General features: G+C 41.0%; 1 protein-coding gene across 1 annotated transcript in view; it reads left to right on the top strand.

Moving 5' to 3' along the window:
- The window catches only part of HGD (homogentisate 1,2-dioxygenase), a 42644-nt gene continuing 22917 nt past the window's right edge, over positions 1 to 19727 (top strand). The window contains exons 1-4 of the mRNA XM_005911431.2: positions 1 to 114; positions 6363 to 6434; positions 7221 to 7309; positions 11103 to 11208. Of these exons, the coding sequence (XP_005911493.2) occupies positions 100 to 114; positions 6363 to 6434; positions 7221 to 7309; positions 11103 to 11208 (282 nt within the window). The 5' untranslated portion in view covers positions 1 to 99. The remainder of the gene's footprint in view (positions 115 to 6362; positions 6435 to 7220; positions 7310 to 11102; positions 11209 to 19727) is intronic.

Genomic DNA, 19727 nt, shown 5'->3' with positions numbered 1-19727 from the left:
GTGAAGAAGTGGAATAACATCCAGAGGGTGGTTTGCAGGAGAAGCAGAAGCATCTGGGCCTGGGTTTCCTGAAATCATCACACCTGCAGCAGAAGGAAAATGACTGAGTTGAAGGTAAGAAACTATCTGGCCAGTTTGCTGTGGTTTCTTCAGCCACAATTCATGGAAGCTTCTGAAAATTCCAGAGAGTCAGAGTTAGCACTAACTTAGAGAGGCCCTGGTCCAAGCTACTGTGTTCAAGGCTTTGCCGTAAGCATGGCTGGGGCTGGGGGATGACAAAGAAAATGGATGACAGTCTAATTGTCTATGTCTTGTCTTGTTCAGTTCATAGATTGTCTTGGGAATCTGTAGACCTTATAAGGGCTCTCCTCCACTGTAGACAGACACTTTTCTCCCTGTGACTGTTTGCCAGTCCCTACTCTACACCTTCCTGTCGCTGCAGTTTCCTGGACAGCCTCCAGCCCACCAGTTAGATATGTTTAATCTATTCAGTTATTTTGAGGCTCACAATCAGCCCTTGACCAGCGGAAGTCCTAGCACCTCCTCTAGGAAATAATTCCTTATTATTTAATCTGCAATTGAAAAATATGTATGGGATTCTCCAGGCAAGAATACTGGCAAGGGTAGCCATTTCCTTTTCCAGAGAATTTTCCCAACCCAGGGATCAAACCCAGGCCTCCCACACTGCAAGCAGGTTCTTTAGCATCTAAGTCAGCAGGGAAACTCTTCCTGAGCTCAGTCTTAAGAGAGTTGAAACTGACTAACTTAGAAGGGGTGGGGGCTAGAAGAAATAGTGAGTGCAAAGGCACAGCACACACAGCCCTGCATGTTCTGAGATCCAAGAGTCAAATTTGAGTTGCTCCAGAGACAACCAAAGATGAGATACCAGGATGTGGTCAGTTGTATGTGTTTGGAACTTAGGGGAGAGGGGAGAGCTAGGAGACTAGATATGTGTATGTGTGTGTGTGTGTTAGTCACTCAGTCATGTCTAACTATTTGCGACCCCATGGGCTGCAGCCCGCCAGGCTCTTCTGTCCATAGAATTTTCCAAGCAAGAATACTGGAGTGGGTTTCCATTTCCTTCTCCAGGGGATCTTCCCAACCCAGGGATTGAACTCTTGTCTCCTGCATTGCAGTCAAATTCTTTACCCTCTGAGCTACCAGGGAAGCCCAGGAGACAAGATACAGTAGGTCATCATATCAATGATGGTAGTTGAAGCCTTAGAAGAGGGGGAGTACATAAAAACTTTATTTCCTGATGAAAATCCTATAGGAAGTTCAGCAGGGTGAAAACATCCTTACCATTTATAAATAAATTATATATAAAATCTTATCCTGCCGAAATTTTTAAGAAATTTAATATGCACAGCACCAGTACACCAACGTAAATTGCATGCTGGTCTTTGTTCTCAGTTTCAAAGACATTCTTCCCAGCCTGCTGTCTAATCTCTGCAAGGAAAGGTTAGCTCTAGAGATCACAGATCCAAACACAGAAAGCCAGATTGCATCATTCTAATCAATACACATTTTAAGTTAAAAAAAATTCCTGCTTTTATTTATTCCTTGTAATGGATATGCCAACCCAAAGCCTCAAATGAAATCACATTTACATAAAAACAGCACAATTGGGGGAAGAAAATTCAAAGGATATAATAATAAAATTTAATTTTAAATGAACTTTACTATGCTTTAAAGTTGTTTCACTTCTACAAGTCTTGATTTCCTCATTTCTATAAGAAGAGATGTTTAACAAGCAGACTTTGGGCCCCAGGACTAAATATTTTGATTTACTAGGTTTGGGTCTGTATTTAACAAGCTTTGGGGGTGATTCTAATGGTTAATTGAAGATGGGACCCCTGCTCTACATAATTATTGTATCACTTTCCTGTTTCTGTTGTAATAAATTCCCACAAATTTAATGGCTTAAAATGACTAAATTTATTTTCTTCTGGAAAATAAATTCTGGAGGTCAGAAGTCTAAAATCCGTTTCCATGGATTAAAGTCAAAGTGTTGGCTGGTTCCTTTTGATGACTCAGGGGAAGAATCCCTTTCCCTGCATTTCCAGCTTCTAGAAATTTCTTGATTCATGGTCCCTTTCTTCACCTTCAAAGTGCATCATTCTGATTTCTGCTTCCATCATCATATCACCTTTTCCTCTTCTGTCGTCAAATCCTCCTCTACCACCCTCTTTTATGAAGATATATGATTACATTTAAGTGAAGTGAAAAGTTGCTCAGTCATGTCCGACTCTTTTCGACCCTATGGACTATACAATCCATGGAATTCTCTAGGCCAGAATACTGGAGTGGGTAGCCTTTCCTTTCTCCAGGGCATCTTCCAAACCCAGGGATCGAACCTAGGCCTCCCGTATTGCAGGCAGATTCTTTACCAGCTGAGCCACAGGAAAGCCCAAGAATACTGGAGAGAGTAGCCTATCCCTTATCCAGCAGGTCTTCCTTACCCAGGAATCAAATCAGGGTCTTCTGCATTGCAGGTGGATTCTTTACCAACTGAGCTATTAGGGAAGCCCTGATTGCATTTAGGGCACACCCAAATAATCCAGGACATTTCCCCATCTCAAGATTCTTAATCACATTTGCCAAGTCTCTTTTGCTATATAAGGCAACACTCACAAATTCAAGGGATTAAGACATAGATATATTTGGGGAGCCACTCACTCTTCAGCCTAATCCACTTGAAATAATTAAACTCTTCAGTTTAATCCACTTGAAATAATCGGCAAGTTCACCTAGCAATCTATAACCTATGTTCCCAACAAGGTTAACTAAAAATACTGGACCCTTTACAAAGGAGAAAAAGGTAGCTATAGTTCCATCTCTGCCCTGACTTCTCTCACTTTTCCTCATGCCCTGTAAAAGGAGGTGAAGTACACCATCTGCTCATCCCATCAGGGTGTTATCCAGAATCAGAGTCAGGCGAAAGCACCTCATAAAACTACTCTGACAAGTAAATCATATCCTGGGGACCAAGTGAGAATTAGAAATCTGTACACTAGGGAACTGCCAAAGAACTGACGCTACTGAAATTACATGAGTTCAGTCATTTGTTCTTTAGAAAGGATGTGGAAAGGATGTGTATAATTCTCTTGGAAGGAAACAAAATCATATTTTTATGTTGGATAAAATTATTCAGAATCCAGATTGAAGAAAGCATATAAATACACACACTTGACGTCAGATTTAATTATGTATTTATTTGTATAAGATGTATTTGTATAGTCACTGAATCAGCTGGAGTTGAAAGCTTGAATTTTCACAGCTGATAGGAGCAGAGTTCAGATTCTGTCCTTGATCTCAAAGCCTTGGGGAAGCAGCTACAGAACACTGCTTCCTCCATTCTGATACATTCAGCAGTGAGGCACAAGATATTTAAAGCTCTAACAAACTCATCTGTAATTTTTCTCTCAGGAGATTAGGAAAACCAACTGGTCTGAGAATGACTCAGCAGTTTCCACCCTCCTCTTCAGCCAATGCACCGCAGCTAAGAGTGGGAAACCAATTCAGAACTCACACCTCTCTCCAAGCTGGGTGGCTCCCTTCCAAACCACCAGCTGTTCTTTCTACTTTCTTTTCTATTTTTTAAAGGAATCTGAAGCAAATGCTTTAAAACTACACATAGTAAGTCTCTCTTCCTCTGTTTCCAATGTACAAATAACCCTGGACTCTGCTCTGAGGCCAGCAGTTGCAAAGAATGCAGCAAGTTAATGAGTAAACCTACGCACTCCTGCCAGAGACCTCGGCTGTTGCACTCAGACCTGCCTGCCTCCCTTTGCAGAAACAGCACAGCAGTGGAGCACAGTGAAGGCACTGTGGCACCCTGTGGCTTCAGTCAAGACCGGTCTAAAATTCCATCCCACAGACCTGAAGATAATCTGGGGTCATTACCATTTCTTAGCAGCTCAGATTCAATCCTCTTGATGGTGAGCACGAGGTTCATTTAGAGAGAAGAAAATTGTATTCAGTGGAGAGTCATAATGTTGGATGGTCTCTGCCATTTCCCCAAAGAAATCATTCCAAACTACATGCCACTGCTGTTAACCAATCTGTGTGTAATATAACTCGCTGTTTTTAGTGCTGATAGATTTTCAAATATAAAAAAATACTGTGTCTGGAGGCAAAAAGGAATAATTTCAGTTCCATTGCTTTCTAGGTTCTAACATTTCACATTTGCTATTCCTTCCAAGTACGGGCAGCTGTTGCCCTGCTCGGTGCTCACATTTGCAGGTGAATTCCATCAAGCTCCTTCTGCATGCTGCTGAGAACTCTGGAGGGCTTATCCTCCACCCACTTACATCCTTCTTATATATCTTAGAGACTGTGCTCAGATGGTGGTATTTCACTCACTGAGTGAGGCTGCACTTTCATTTTCATGAGCTAAAACTAAGTACATTTAAGAAAAAACTATGGGAAGAAAACAGCCATTTTTGATGTTTAAGTTAGAGAAAAGGGTTTGGGGGGTTGGTCCTAACCCTACTTGGGCTTCCCAGGTGGCCCTACTGGTAAAGAACCTGCCTGCAAATGCAGGATACGCAAGAGATGTGGGTTCAATCCCTGGGTCGGGAAGATCCCCTGGAGGACGGCATGGCTACGCATTCCAGTATCCTTGCCTGGAGAATTCCATGAACAGGGAAGCCTGGCAGGCTGCCGTCCATGGGGTCACAAAGAGTTGGACTCGACTGAAGCAACTTAGCACACGCATGCGCGCACACACACACACACACACACACAGCCCTTCTTAGAGCAGGATACATACTCTTGCGTTGGCATAGGCTTCAAAGGAAAACTAAAACAATAGGTATCTATTGAGTACCTTCTATAAACAAGGCACAAAGCATATACAGAGGTAAACAAGATGCCATAGTTCCAGCCTTTATGGAGCTTATAAACTAGCAGAAAAAACAAGAGAGTGAACAAGAACTCACAGGTGTGTTAAGTGTTGTCAGAATCAGTTTCAGGGGACCTACACACTTTGTTGAGAAACTCTCTTTTCCTCTCTCTGAACATAAAGTAAACAGATGGCAGTCAGAATGCACTCCTTTGTGCCACTGAGGACAGATTCTGGTCTGACCCTTCTCCTGAAGGCCACCCATATCTTCCTATTTTGTTTTCTTGTGTCCACATAGATGCAAACATATATACAAGTGCTCCATATGTGAGCCAGATGATATAGGCTTTTGCCTGCAGCCAGGTTGATTGGACAGCTTTTTCTCAAGGGTTTTGCTGTCAGATTGGATCCACACATCTCCTTGTAGCTGCTTGTTTCAGTGTACGGAGGGGGAGTGGAGCACCAACCTCAGGGAGGTTTCTATCTAGGCAAGCAAGATCTTACTAACCTGGAGTTGAGCCTGAGCCATCTCCCTCTCAGGAACTCCCCGATGGACCCAGAATTAAAGAACCTGTTCTTCAGTTCAGTTCAGTTCAGTTTAGTCGCTCAGTTGTGTCTGGCTCTTTGCAACCCCATGAATCGCAGCACGCCAGGCCTCCCTGTCCCTCACCAACTCCCGGAGTTCACCCAGACTCATGTCCATCGAGTCAGTGATGCCATCCAGCCATCTCATCCTCCGTCGTCCCCTTCTCCTCTTGCCCCCAATCCCTCCCAGCATCAGAGTCTTTTCCAATGAGTCAACTCTTCGCATGAGGTGGCCAAAATACTGGACTTTCAGCTTTAGCATCATTCCTTCCAAAGAAATCCCAGGGCTGATCTCCTTGCAGTCCAAGGGACTCTCAAGAGTCTTCTCCAACACCACAGTTCAAAAGCATCAATTCTTCGGCGCTCAGCCTTCTTCACAGTCCAACTCTCATATCCATACATGACCACAGGAAAAACCATAGCCTTGACTAGATGGACCTTTGTTGGCAAAGTAATGTCTCTGCTTTTGAATATGCTATCTAGGTTGGTCATAACTTTCCTTCCAAGGAGTAAGCGTCTTTTAATTTCATGGCTGCAGTCACCATCTGCAGTGATTTTGGAGCCCCCAAAAATAAAGTCTGACACTGTTTCCACTGTTTCCCCATCTATTTCCCATGAAGTGATGGGACTGGATGCCATGATCTGGGACAATTAAGAACAAGCCCATAAATCAATTAAGTAAGTACAGCTAGGGGTGGTGAGTCTATGCAATATCCAGCACTCTTCTCCCAATCAATTGTGGGTCTTTGAAATTCACGCAGGGAAATTATCTGTCCTAAATGGGTCACATGCCAAGACATAGTAAAGATATGATGTATAGAACATGATAAACACATGTCCATATAGAAATTTCTTACCTTCGTAGACTGTCAAATAGCAGAATACTCTTTAAGTCCCATTAATGGTGGCCTTTGTGTCTTGTCACATGCAGTACATTTCTGGATTCGGGAATGAGTGTGCCTCAGAGGACCCTCGTTGCCCAGGTGCCCTGCCAGAAGGACAGGTATGAGTAAATAAAATATTAATTAGAGAACTCTGAATTAAAGGAAAGTATGACCAGCCTTCAGGTCAAGTGCCTCTTCCCACCATGGCTATTGTATTAGCCTGTGAACTGTCTAAAAGTGTTACAGATTGTTAAGACAATTGGGATACTGAACAGCAATAATGCAAAAGTTAAAGTTGGATAATGGTTACCTATGGCAAAACGCTTACCCCCAAGATAAGTAAGACTAACTGTAGGGCTTTCAGGAGGATCCCCCAGGTTCAGGGTTAGGGGACTTTCTTATACTTCTTTGAACCACATAAGATATGACAATGAGGAGAAAATAATCAGCCCTTGTTTTAAAATGTGTGCACAAAGATGTTCACACTAGTATTGGTTACAATAAAAACTATGGCAAACAAAAATTTTTCAAAAAAATTTGACTATTTCATGGCATAAAAAATGCTCATGATATACTGTTTCCTCTTTTTTAATATGCTAATTATTAATAAGACTACACATATCGTAGGATCCCCATTTTGGAGGGTAAGAATAGAAAGAAATATACTCATATGTCAGCATTGGGATATTCCTGAAGGGTGAGATAGGTTATAATTTATAAATTTTATACAATAACTTACCTAAAACTTTATTACAAGAAAGATATATAGGTTGAAGATGGTCATGTGCAGTAAGTGACCCAGAGCATCCCCATCCAAGCCAGAATTCCCCCCACTGAGTTGTTTCATGGGAAGGTGGGATACCTTTCTGATCGAGTGATGTCATTTATTGCCTCCTTTGTTTTAGAATAATCCTCAAGTTTGCCCCTACAATCTGTATGCTGAGCAGCTCTCAGGATCAGCTTTCACTTGTCCACGGAGCACCAATAAAAGAAGGTATGGGAACTATAACTAGTATTTAATTCTGCCTCCTATACCTAGGCCACAACCTCCCAGGGCTGCCCAAAATCCTGCTTCTTATAGGCTGTGCCTTGGATCATTGTCAGGGAAAGATGCATCTCATCTTCAGCTAGAATCAAGTGACTGTTGGAAGAAGTAGAGAGAACAGCTGCATAGAGCCTAGAAAACAGATATGTCTAGTTACATTTGCAAACTGTTGCTTGTATTCAGAAAAAAAATATTCCTAATAGTCTGGCCTTCCCCTAGGAATTGTCCAATTTTGTTTTACTTTTTTTTTTTTTTAATACTGATTAACTCAAAGTTACAGAAGACTCAGTGCAATATCTTCCTCAGCTGACTAGAAGTATTATGTTCTTTGGATGAAAATATTGGATAATCCAAGCATGGGTTAGATGAAAGGTCATGTATTATGGCCCCTTGTGGTCTGAATTAATAAGGTTTTTTCTCCTTGGAATTTGCCTTTGCTGGAAACCAGCACATTCATTAGCACAATGTGTCATGTTCCCACGTCCTACAAGCCAGGTCAGTGAACACACTCCCTTGGTTAACTCCTATGGTGCAGATAAGATGCAGTAGATGTTGTGATTTGGGGAGGCAGTTAAGTGTTGTGACTTAAACAAGCAGCATCCAATTGCAAGAATTTCAGACCAGATGAAGGTATCCACAAAGAGGGCTGCTACTTACATTGGAGGTTGGGGGTGGAGGGTAGGCAGTCTTGTACTACTTAGTGGAAGAGGATTGGGTTTATCTCCAGAGAGTCTTCCTGAGAAGTAAATGAGACAGTGAGTACAAGAGCATCATGGACCACACAAATGACAGATTGTTCCCCTTACCGGTTCATCACGCCCGCACTGCAGTCAGGCCTCCTGAGTTTAAATCCTGGCTCCTTCTCTTTCCAGCTGTGTGACCTCGGGCATGTCATCTACCCTCTTAGAGCCTTCTGGTTTTTCATTTGTAGAAAACATAATAATAGTACTTATTTCATAGTCTTGAAGAGGATTAAAGGAAAGAATGTATGCAAAGTCCTTAGCACATTGCCAGGTACCTGGTGAGTGCTCAATTAACATTAATTACCATAATCATCACTATTGCCACAATAGTAGAGTGTCTGCCTTTAATACATGGTATCCCTAAACGCCTGTCAGAAAATTGAGTGGCAGGTGCTGTTATCACATCAATATCAATATTGCTTCTCTCTCACTAGATCTGCACATGAAGAAGGGAAGAGATAGTTTCCCATACTTGTCAAATCAGGATTAATTCTATCACTATTTAATCATCTCTCTCTCTCTGCAAGCCCAGATAGCCAAGGTAAGGTAAGCACACAGACAATTCTTGTCCATTCTAATTTATGACAGCCTGGCCTCCGTGGCTATGTTCTTGACTTTATGACCCATTCACTAACGGGACACCTGGACTCCGAATTCTACTGCCTGCCCCCATTATTCAGCAATCTCTTCAGCCAGCGGGAGTAGAGCTCTATTCCAGGAGGCTGAAAAGGAGCTGTCGGCATTTCATTAAGATGCTGGCACCATTCCCTGAATCAGAATTAAATCTCTGTCCAGGGCAATGTAGTGCTGCCTGGGGAGTTTTACAAACTCGGCTGAAAAACAAAGGACACTAGGCATGGTTCACCCATCTGTCTAGAACTCTTCAAAGGTATCCACAAGTTTTCTGAAAATGCTCAAAGTCCCCAGGGGGAAGATGGAGCCAACCCCATCCATAAGTGAGAAAGCCTGGTATTCCTACATTTAGTCAACCACAGAGTTCAAGACCCCTCACCCCCACCCAAAAACTGTCAGAAAGTATATCTATCAGAGGTTGGTTTTTATGATTAGTTAGCTGATCCTTTCGGTCCTGAGAAGGTCAAAGCCAGGACAGAGAATGTGGAAAATCTGGACCGTCATAACAATGTAGATGATAGGGGTAGACAGATAAACAACTCAACACACGTCTAATAAGTGAGCACCTACTCTACCAGGCATTCTTGGTACATAAACTCAATCCTGACAACAATCCTAGGAGATAAGGATGAGGAACATAGACTCAAAAAACTTGCCCAGGATCTCACAGTTGGTTCTAAGACACACATACGTGTTCTCAATTTTGTACACTACTAGATGCTAGCGAGGCATAGTTATTAATAATTTATGGTCTGAAATCCAATGTCTGAGATCACTTCACCTAGAGTTCGAGGAAACAGAAGAAAACTGAACAAATCTAGCTTGATCTCCCGAATGACTCAGTTTCAGGCCAGGCCAACTCCACCTCCTGAAGTAGACTGTCCTGGGGCTTAAAGGGCCAGAACCTGTTCAAGCAGGTCTAATCTTCCATTGCCCCAGGTGGTGTTCCTCTTCCTGCTGTACTCTGTCAGGGTAACAGCCTCTGAGAGGACTTGGGTCCCTCTTAGTGAGTTTCAGTGTCCCTCTCGACTTCTGGATCGTTCTCCTCCTGGTGTCCTTCAGGGCTCCTTCATTAAGATCACCTCTTACTGAAACAAGGCTATGTATGTGTGTTGGTCGCTCAGTCGTATCCAACTCTTTGCGACCCCATGGTCACAGTCTCCTCTGTCTGCTCACAATCTGCTTGCCAGTCTCCTCTGTCCATAGAATGAATTCTCCAGGCAAGAATACTGGAGTGAGTTGCCATTCCCTTCTCTAGGAGATCTTCCCAACCCAGGGATCAAACTCAGTCTCCCAAATTATAGATGGATTCCTTACTCTCTGAGTCACCAGAGAAGCTTCTACAAAGTTTCAAGAGCTTTGTAACTTGAAACAAAGTTACAAATGTGCTATAGGAAAATATGGATAGTTTTATAATTTTAGAGTATAGTTGTGTTAATTTCCTAAATCTCTTACAAATTAGCATAAAAAAGACAACCAATAGAAAAATGGTAAAGAACTTGGGCAAGTAATTCACAGAAAAATTACAAGGCGCCCATAAACATATAGATTCTCAACCTTACTCATAAATAAAGGTAATTCAAAATAAAAATTAGATAGCATTTTTCACCTAAGGTCAAAATTATTCATAATACTGCATATTTGTAAAGATGTGGGTAATCAGCCACTTTCATACATTATTGTTGTGAGACTAAAATGGTACAGCAATTTGGCAATTTTGCTTATTATGCATTGGAAACATTTGAAAGAATATACAAGAAAATTGTTAAACAGTTCTAATTAGCCTCTGAGAACTGGCGCTGGAGAAATTAGAGGAGAAAGTCTTTTACCTTTTGGGACTTTTTAAATTGCTTGAATTATTTTTAGCACTGGCATGAATTAATTTTACAATTTTAAGTAAGAAAATTGATTAATATTTGAAAAAGCACAAAGAAACCACCTGTATTGTCTCAAACTGTGTGGGCTTCATTTTCCTCACTTACTAGAGCCAGAACAAAGATTAGGATCCAATGACATATATAAGCTAATGTTTTCCTGTGGGTCTGCCTGCACAGATATCCCTCAAGGTACTTTCCCTTCCTTTATAGCTGTCATTGGGAAAGACAATTCTTTCTTTGCCAGCATGGAAATAACCGAGGGCTAGAGCCTCCAACTCTCCATTTGATGGGTAGGGTTGAAAGGTGAGAAGAGGCAGGGCTATGGGCAACAGTGGCTATTAAGAAGTGATGCTGTGTCATTGCATCTCACATTAAAGCCCACAGATCGTTGTGGACTTGAGTGTCTTCCTGATGGTACTTCCTGAGACAGTCTGGGCATCACCCATAACTTCACCCTAAGTTTTGTGTGTCCTTGTTTCCTCCCCACAGCTGGCTGTATAGGATTCTACCTTCAGTTTCTCACAAGCCTTTTGAGTTCATTGACCAAGGCCACATCACTCACAACTGGGACGAAGTTGATCCTGATCCTAACCAGGTAACCTAGTCCTATGAGTTGGAGAGCAGCATGTATCCAAAGCCTTAAATATAAACATTTAAGCCTAACCTGGGTCTTTGAGAAATTAGATAGATTTTTAAAATAAGTGCTACAGTGTATCTGTTCCTTTGCCCAAACTTGGGTAGGAATTTTGGAAGTGATTGGCTGTGCCTGTGCACATGTGTGTGTATAAGCTTTCATTTTTCTAGCTGCAGGAGTGCCCAGTGAATGAATGGAAATTATATAGGTTGGTGAAAATACATCTACACATCTGTAGACTGGTTGATTTTCACCTAAACTGTCACCTGCAAACCTCAGTTCCTTGCCTGAAAGTTTCCTTCTTTTGGTCTAGTGACAAGTGGGCTTTCCCTCTGCATATTGTTTATGTACTGTGCTTTCAGTAATGAGAGACACCCAGGGCTATAATAGACTGAGCTCTTTTTTTTACTTTCTGAGCACCCGAGTGTATTCTCTTTGCCCCTGAGTTGAGGTACATGTCACCAATAACAAAAGGATAAGGCAGAAAGGAAAACAGACCTAGGTTTGCCTCCCTGGCCTTCTACTTAACCCGCTGTCTTTGAGCGGTCAAGTCACTGTTCATTCTCTGAGAATCTGCCTGATTCCTCAACGGATTATATCTCAAATTCTCCAATTTCTCCTTTAGAGTTACAATGCTCATACTCATTTGTTTTAGATTAATAAATAGACCCAATGGCTTAATAACAGGACCCCATTATATTAGAAAAAAACAAAAACAAAGGATGGATACCTATACTTCTAAAGGATTCATGGTCAGGACAGAAATTAAGCATTTATTGGATATTTGTTTTGGAAAGTTGAGAAGGTAATTGAACCACAGTAAGTTTTCTAATTCTTTTCTTATTCAGCAAAGAGAATCCTCAATTAAGTTTCTGATAGTTCTCTCAAGTGGAGCCAAATCTCATATTATACAAAGGAACAAGGTGGCTGCTAAATCAGCAAGTTAAACAAGTTCAAACCAAATCATCTCTGAAAAATCCCTTAACTCCCCATAAAGTATAAGATACGTGGTTTTGTGTGTGCTACTCTGTATGGTAATTCTTATGTACATTAAATTTGAGAACCATTGAGCTAAATTTGAAAACCATTGAGCATTAATTAAAAAAAGAAGGATTGCAGGCAAAATCTGTAGGCAGATATTTGGGAATTAAATCATGGGACCCTTAAGATAACTATCAGCCTGGTATATGGGGTGAAGAAGGGAGTTCCACTGTGCCTGCTGCTAATATCATTCACACAGTTATCTAAGACTTGATAATCTTAGATGTGGTTGTGTGGGCAACAGTGGAGCCATGCTTATGTCATTTTTTGGGGGTGGAGAGTGAAGTTTTAAACCTAATCTTTAAGGAAAATGTGAGTGTGATGTGTAATATGCTCAGTAATATCCTTTTATTATATCGTATTTTTATCTCTATGACTACTATGATACATTTTATTTGACATGAGTGCAACCCTTCATAATGATTATTTGGAGGTACAAGTGGCTTTTCTATGGAAGCTAACCTCATTCTGATAGAATTTTTCTGATTTTGTCTTATTTTAAGAGTAATATGTATTTATAAAAACTTAAATGATATAGAAATTAGCAAAGTAGAAAATGGAAGTCTCCCACCATAGGTGAGAGTCAAGTACATCAGTTGTGCATGTTAATTCATTATTTCATAAGAGTTGGCACACACACATTCTGAGAGAGAAGTTTGAGGAAACTGCAGTTTTAAAAATTTAATTGAAGTACAGTTGATTTATAATGTCTTAGTTTCTATTGTACAGCAAAGTGATTTATTTATAGATATAGAATCTTTTTCATATTCTTTTCCATTATGTTTCTTATAGGATATTGAGTATAGTCCCTGTACTATACAGTGGAGCCTTGCTGTTTATCTATTTTATATGCAGTGGTGTGTGTCTGCTAATGAGGAAGCTGCATTTAAAAGCCTGAGTTAATCCAGGGGCATCCAAATAGATGCATTGAAAGTTTCTGCTTGTTTCTAGTAGATCCTCAGTACACACTTGTTTGTTCTTCCCCTTCCCCATTTCCTTGCTTTGCATTTCTCCTCGAACTTGTTACCTTCCTCCTGTTCTGAATTCCTTCAAACACTTTCTCCATAGTGCATTTCTCCAAATACATTTCTTCTCCAATATTTCTCCTGCTCATTTTTGACTCTGTGCTCACACAAATGGGGACAGATGTGCCCCAGAACTCAATCGTACTTCAGGTTGGACACCAGTTCCATCAACGTGGTGGTTTATCCTCCTCCGACTCTGTAATCCTACACCCTGATACACACCCTGGCTGTTCTTGAAAAATTCATCCTTTTGTCTTTTTGTTTACACCTTCTTGACAAGTTAATATCTCTTTCCAATTTTATGCTTCATTAATTAACCACACCAATCTGCATTCATTACTCCTCCTACCCCCCACAACCTCTTCCAAATATGTACTCCAGACTCTCATAGAGAAAGTCTGAGAAAATTATTTTTAGGTATCCATCTGACAGTCTTCTCAGCTGAAACCTGTACAATAGGTATGTCTTCACCTGTCACAGACCCAATCCAATGCTTCATCAGCTTCACCAACTCCCTGTGTTAGTCATCTCTGAGTATTTGAAGACATGACAGTTACTTAATGTTTCCTCCAAGGGAGCATTTTGGGATAAGCTATCATCACCGTCATCTGTGATTTCCTCCCAGGAAGATTGGAAATGATGTCCTCCAAGCCTTCATTTTCTTTTAGTGTATATTTAATTAATCACCTAAGAATTAATGCAAACTTTGATTATATTTAGATTCAACTGTGGACATAAGTCCAAACTATTAATATCTCACATAAGAAATATACCTAATTTTGTGCATCATGCACATTCCTCTAACTTCTGGAATCCCAGAATTTAACAAACAAATATACATCCAATTTAACTGTGAGTTTACAGATTTCAATTAGCATTCCTGAATCAGCATTCCTCTTTACCAGTCAGAGTCCTTTAAAGTTTATCTTTGTTACTATAGCCCTAACCCTACTGTGTTGACTGTTGGAAAATCAGACTATTGACCCAGTTAAGCCTCAGCTGAGGAAATTACCTGTTAGATCTCAACCAGTATTATTTGGACCAAGTGAGAAATACTTCGAAGCTAGTAAAAGATCACATCATAAAACTCCCTCTGCCTCCAGGACACACAAATTATCCTGTTTCAAAACAGTACATCCTTACAGAGTGTTTGATGTCTAAGTTGTCATTCTTTAGGTTTCACTATTCTAAAAACCCCCTCCCACCAAAAATGTCTTGGATTTCCCGCCTCTTCAAGCTTTTGCCCATCATTCCTATTCATAGTGACTCCTTGAGAAAGTAATCTAAGCCCACTTTATCCCCTTGATTCACTCCTAACCCTTTGCGATACAACCTGCCCAGATCACTCTATTGAAAGTACTTTCTTTAAACAACAATAATCGCCCCTTACTATTATGTCATGTTCTATTCAAAACTTACATAAAAGTGTCAGTGCCTAATAATCGTACTAATGCAGAGTTAACTACTTCCAATGTGTTGGTTTCTTTCTTTCCAGTCTTCTTATTTGCACATGTATGTAAATAAATAGGATCTGGGGTCTCATGCAGCCAGAGACCAAAAGTAATAAAAAATAATCCTAATCTTCATTTGCTTCTCCTGAAAACACTAAAGAGCATCCAGTATATGACCCACAGCAACACTTTTTAAAATCCTCTTTCCTCAATTTTCCCTGGACTCCAACCCTCTCACACCACTTCCCCGAGCTCTTATCTTTCCCAAGCAACTCAGGCCTGGATCACAAGTACCTTGTGGCTTGCCTCTGCCTCCCCCTACCTTGTGCCACTAGAAAATGTCAGAAAGTAGGTCCTCATCCACTTTTCACAGCACATGCACACACACGCATGCACAAAACATTGATTTACATGGTAAGACTGAAGTTCAAGGATTGAGGGAGTGGGAATGAGCAAAGCAGAATTTTCTGTAGGGAGCAGATAAGGGATGGAAAAGAGGCTATAAATACTCTTAAATTAATGATGTTTTTAAAAAAGTATATGATGTTGTCTTTCTCTGTCTAACTTAGTAGAGATTATTATACTAATTAAATGTGTGATCTAAACTGTAATACAAATGAACTTATTTACAAAACAGAAACAGGGAATTCTCTGGTGGTCCAGTGGTTAGGACTCCATGCTTTCACTGCCAAGGTTCAGGTTTGATTCCTGGTCGAGGAACTAAGATCCCGGAAAACATGATCACGGCCAAAAAACAGACTCACAGACTTAGCAGACAAGCAGGATGGGGAATAAGTTAGGAATTTGAGATTAACAGATACAAATTACTATATATAAAATACATAAATAATAAGGTCATACTGTAGAGCACAGAAGGGCTTCCCTGGTGGCTCAGTGGTAAAGAATCTGCCTGCAATGCAAGGGACATAGGTTCAATTTCTGGGTTGGGAAGATCTTCTGGAGGAGAGTATGGCAACCCACTCCAGTATTCTTGCCTGGAGAATCCCATGGACAGAGGAGCCTGGCAGGCTACAGTCCATGGGGTCTCATAGTCGGACAGGACTTAGTAACTTAGCACGCACACGCAGTCATGCTCTAATACAATTTTACATTCTGTTTTTTAATGGAAACATCATATTTTATGCTTTGTCCCATGTCTTTTCAAACTCTTTGAGTGTAGATGGTTTTTCATGTGGCATAATTACCCAGTACATGTTTACAAGATAATTCCTTTATTTTCCGGTATTTAGATTGTTTCCATTGTTATTATTATAAATCATCCCTGGCTAAACACAACCCTTTTCTCCTCAATATCCCCAAACCTGGAGTAGTTGACTTGCCTCTTTTCTTCCTGGATCTCTGTCCTTTCCTGTGTTCTATGACATCATGTAAACCTGCAACACAGGCCATCTCCAACGTCCTGAAATACTTTCTTGTCTCTGCCTTGTCTCCATCACCCTCTTGGGAGAGAGAGAAGTACTTACTCTCCTGCTGCTCCTTTCTTCTTCCTTCTTGTCTTTCTTATCTTTTCTTCTCTTTCTTATCGCCCACATCGGCCCCTCCCCTCTTTATTCATTTGCTAGGGCTGCCTTTACAAAGTACCACCGACTGGGTGGCTTAACCAATAAAGATTTGTTTTCTCACAGCCGAGGAGGCAAGATGTCTGAGATCAAGGTGTCGGCAGCTGGGTTTCTTCTGAGGCCTCTCGATTGGCTTGTAGTTGGCTACCTTCTCCCTCTGTCTTCATGTCGTCTTCCTTCTGAACGTCTCTGTGTTTGAACTTCCTCTTCTTATAAGGACACAGTAGTTTGGTCAGGGGCCACCCCAACAACCTCATTTTAACTTAATCACTTGCGTAAAGACCCTATTTCCAAATGTGGTTATATTCTAAGGTAGTAGGGGTTTGGATTCACACATAGGAATTTTGAGAAGACAGTTCAACCCAATTCACCCTGTGCTTCCTCCATTTTCTTTCCAATTATCAGTTAGTGATTCCCACTTTATTGGACTCTCTTTGCCTTAGAGGCAAATGGTTACTTGCTATTGATAAGAAATACCCAGCTTTGGTGAACTAAGAAGAGGAATTCCTTGAGCAGCAGAGGGTTTTTCTAGCCCACTTCATTTCCCACCTATCACCCAAATTCCCCACAAATATACATCTCTGCAGGCAGAAATCTAACTTCACCCAACATAATTCCAGCCCCAAACTTGGTGTAACTTGTAGGCCATATTTCAGGAAGTCCGTCCCAACAGTCATATTTGGAAGCCATTCTGCCTTCACTGTGGAACCTCATTTACACTCAATTATCTACTTTATCTTCCTCTCACTATCTTCCACATCTCCCATATTTTACTTTTTAAAATCTAACAAATATCATTCATTCCTATGACATTAACTATTACTTCTCTACAATATGTTTTACAAATCCCTCCCCCAACTCCAAATCCCATATGGGAATTGCCATGGGTATGTCCTGCCTCAGTAGGATCCATACTGAAGACATCATAGTCCCAGCCAGACTTGCCTTTCTCTCAGGCTTTCTAGATCTGTTAATGACACAACCACTCTTTCACACTCAACCTGCAATTACACCACCACCACCCACTGCGCAGCAAGTCCTTGGAGTCATCATGAAAATTTCTTTCCTCTGTTGCATTGAATTGTGTGCCATGTCTATAAGATGATGATTCCCATCTACATAAAAGTTACCAAGGTGACTTGTTGAAGACATAGATGCCCCAGACTCCCCCACCCCAGAGATTCTAATTCAGTAGGTCTGGGATGATACACAGGATTCTATCCAGATGATTTCCATTCAGATTGGCTCTAGACCACACTTTAAGAAACATTGCCATAGAATTTGCTCCCAAGATGTCTTTGGTATCTATACTCTCCTTTCTTTTCTTAACACCACCTGATTTGGACTTCACTTCCTCTTACCTGGCTGTTATAAGGGCCTTCTAACTGATCCATGTGTCTTCCCATCCCATCCTTTCCTACACCTTACTGCCAGACTTAGCTTACTAAATTATTACTCAGAAATCTTTAAATCCTGCTGTTACCTCTCTCTCACTGCCCAGCCAATCAAATGCAGGCTCCCAAGACAAGTGGTTCACTATTATACCTTTCAAACACTTCACTCTTCCATGTCCTCTACCTATCAGCCAACCTGGAACCACCACCAGACTAGGACAATAGTCTAAATTTTCCTGCCTGGATGCTTTATGCTCTTTCATCTACCTAGAATTTTCTCTACTTCCCTCACAAGTATCCACCCATCCAAATCTCACCCATAATTTAAAATTCCCTTGTGGTACAGCTGGTAAAGAACCTGCCTGCAATGCAGGAGACCTGGGTTCAATCCCTGGGTTGGGAAGATCCCCTGGAGAAGGGAAAGGCTACCCACTCCAGTATTCTGGCCTGGAAAAGTCCATGGACGGTATAGTCTATGGGGTCGCAAACAGTTGGACACGACTGAGCAACTTTCACTTTCACTTTCATCTTAAATACTACTTTCTTCACTGAACTCTTCCAATATTTTTCTCAGAGTATTTGAGAGTAGGAGCTATGTCTCCCTCATTTTCTTACAACCTGCAGTACCCAGCATATGCCCTCTTCCAGACAGTAGAATCACAAGTATTTGTTGAAGAAACTCCCTGATAGCTCCAATCCCATCCTCCTATAAATAGACTAGATGGCATTTCTCTAAATGCATTCACTGATGTTTGCCAACACCGCAGTGCACATTGCCCTGTTCAACCCTTTTAGACAGCATGCTGGCTCTTTTTACAGTATATCTCCATCAACCTGCACTTAATTCCTTGGAAAAGATGTTGGAGCTATCTGCAAACCAGACTATTCTGTTGTGTGTGTCTTTTATTGTTCATGTGTAAGAATGTTAAATATGCCCTGCACCAGGAATTATTCCTGAGGGAACATTCCTGTTTATATTTCTCTTCCAAAATCATTCCAGTTACCCATTTCCTTGTTTTTCTATCATAACGTGCCATATTGCAGGGTCTTCTCTTTGCCCAAGGGCAGAGACTGTCATGGTACCTAGCATAAAACCTGGCATGTGGAGAGGGACAATAAATCATTTGAATAAGTGAATATATAGGGATTGGACAGGAATGCTGACCTTGAAGGACCTTAGCAGGATTTGGGTCCCAGCAGTTAGATTAGGTCAAGGCAACTCAGCCCTGGAGGAGCAGTAGATAAGGGCCCAGATTAGAAGACTAAGTACAAGGCCATTAAAAGGAGCCAAAACCTGGGTTCAGGGGCCATGGAGATCATGAATGGTATTGGAAGCAGACCAAGACAGACTGAGATTAAAGGGCTCAGGGTTTAGATTACTAAAGGAGGCTGAGAGATTTTTAGCATCAGTTTTTAGTAAAGAAGATTTAACTGCTCTAAACCATTAGTTTTGTCACTATAAAATAGAGATAATAATTACAGGAGCCCTAGAAGGTTGTTGTGAGAATTAAATGTCATCTGACAACTATTTGTTGAGTGACTACTATGTTCCTTGCTCTATGCTGGCTGCTGAGTAAGGGATATAAAGCCCTTACCTTTACACTCAAGGGCAAGGTCAAGTATCCAGGTTTCTGTCCATGAAAAAATGTCATCTAAATCCGATGCTAGCTCATCTTTTTTGTCTTCTCATAAAAGACTTTTAAAAGTCTAAACAATTAATTTTAAAAAAAGAAGTCTAAACAAAGTGATTTGAGTGATTTGAATCCTCTTTACCCATGATCTTACTTATTACCTCTAAGAACTCCAACGAGTCACTCAAAGCCTGATTTTTCACCACATAAATTATGCTGCCATTTCCCTCAAATTCTAGGTTTTCTGAAGAATTTAATGAGCCACTGTTTTATTTTATCTCCCTCCCCCATCTTTCCTAGTCTGGGCTGAAACTCTCTGTAGTGAATTACCCTGAGCCTCACCTAGCCATAGCTGTTG

The sequence above is a fragment of the Bos mutus genome, chromosome 1 (genome assembly GCF_027580195.1).
Source record: "Bos mutus isolate GX-2022 chromosome 1, NWIPB_WYAK_1.1, whole genome shotgun sequence".
Taxonomy (NCBI): Eukaryota; Metazoa; Chordata; class Mammalia; order Artiodactyla; family Bovidae; genus Bos; species Bos mutus.
This window is presented reverse-complemented; position numbering and strand designations above follow the sequence as displayed.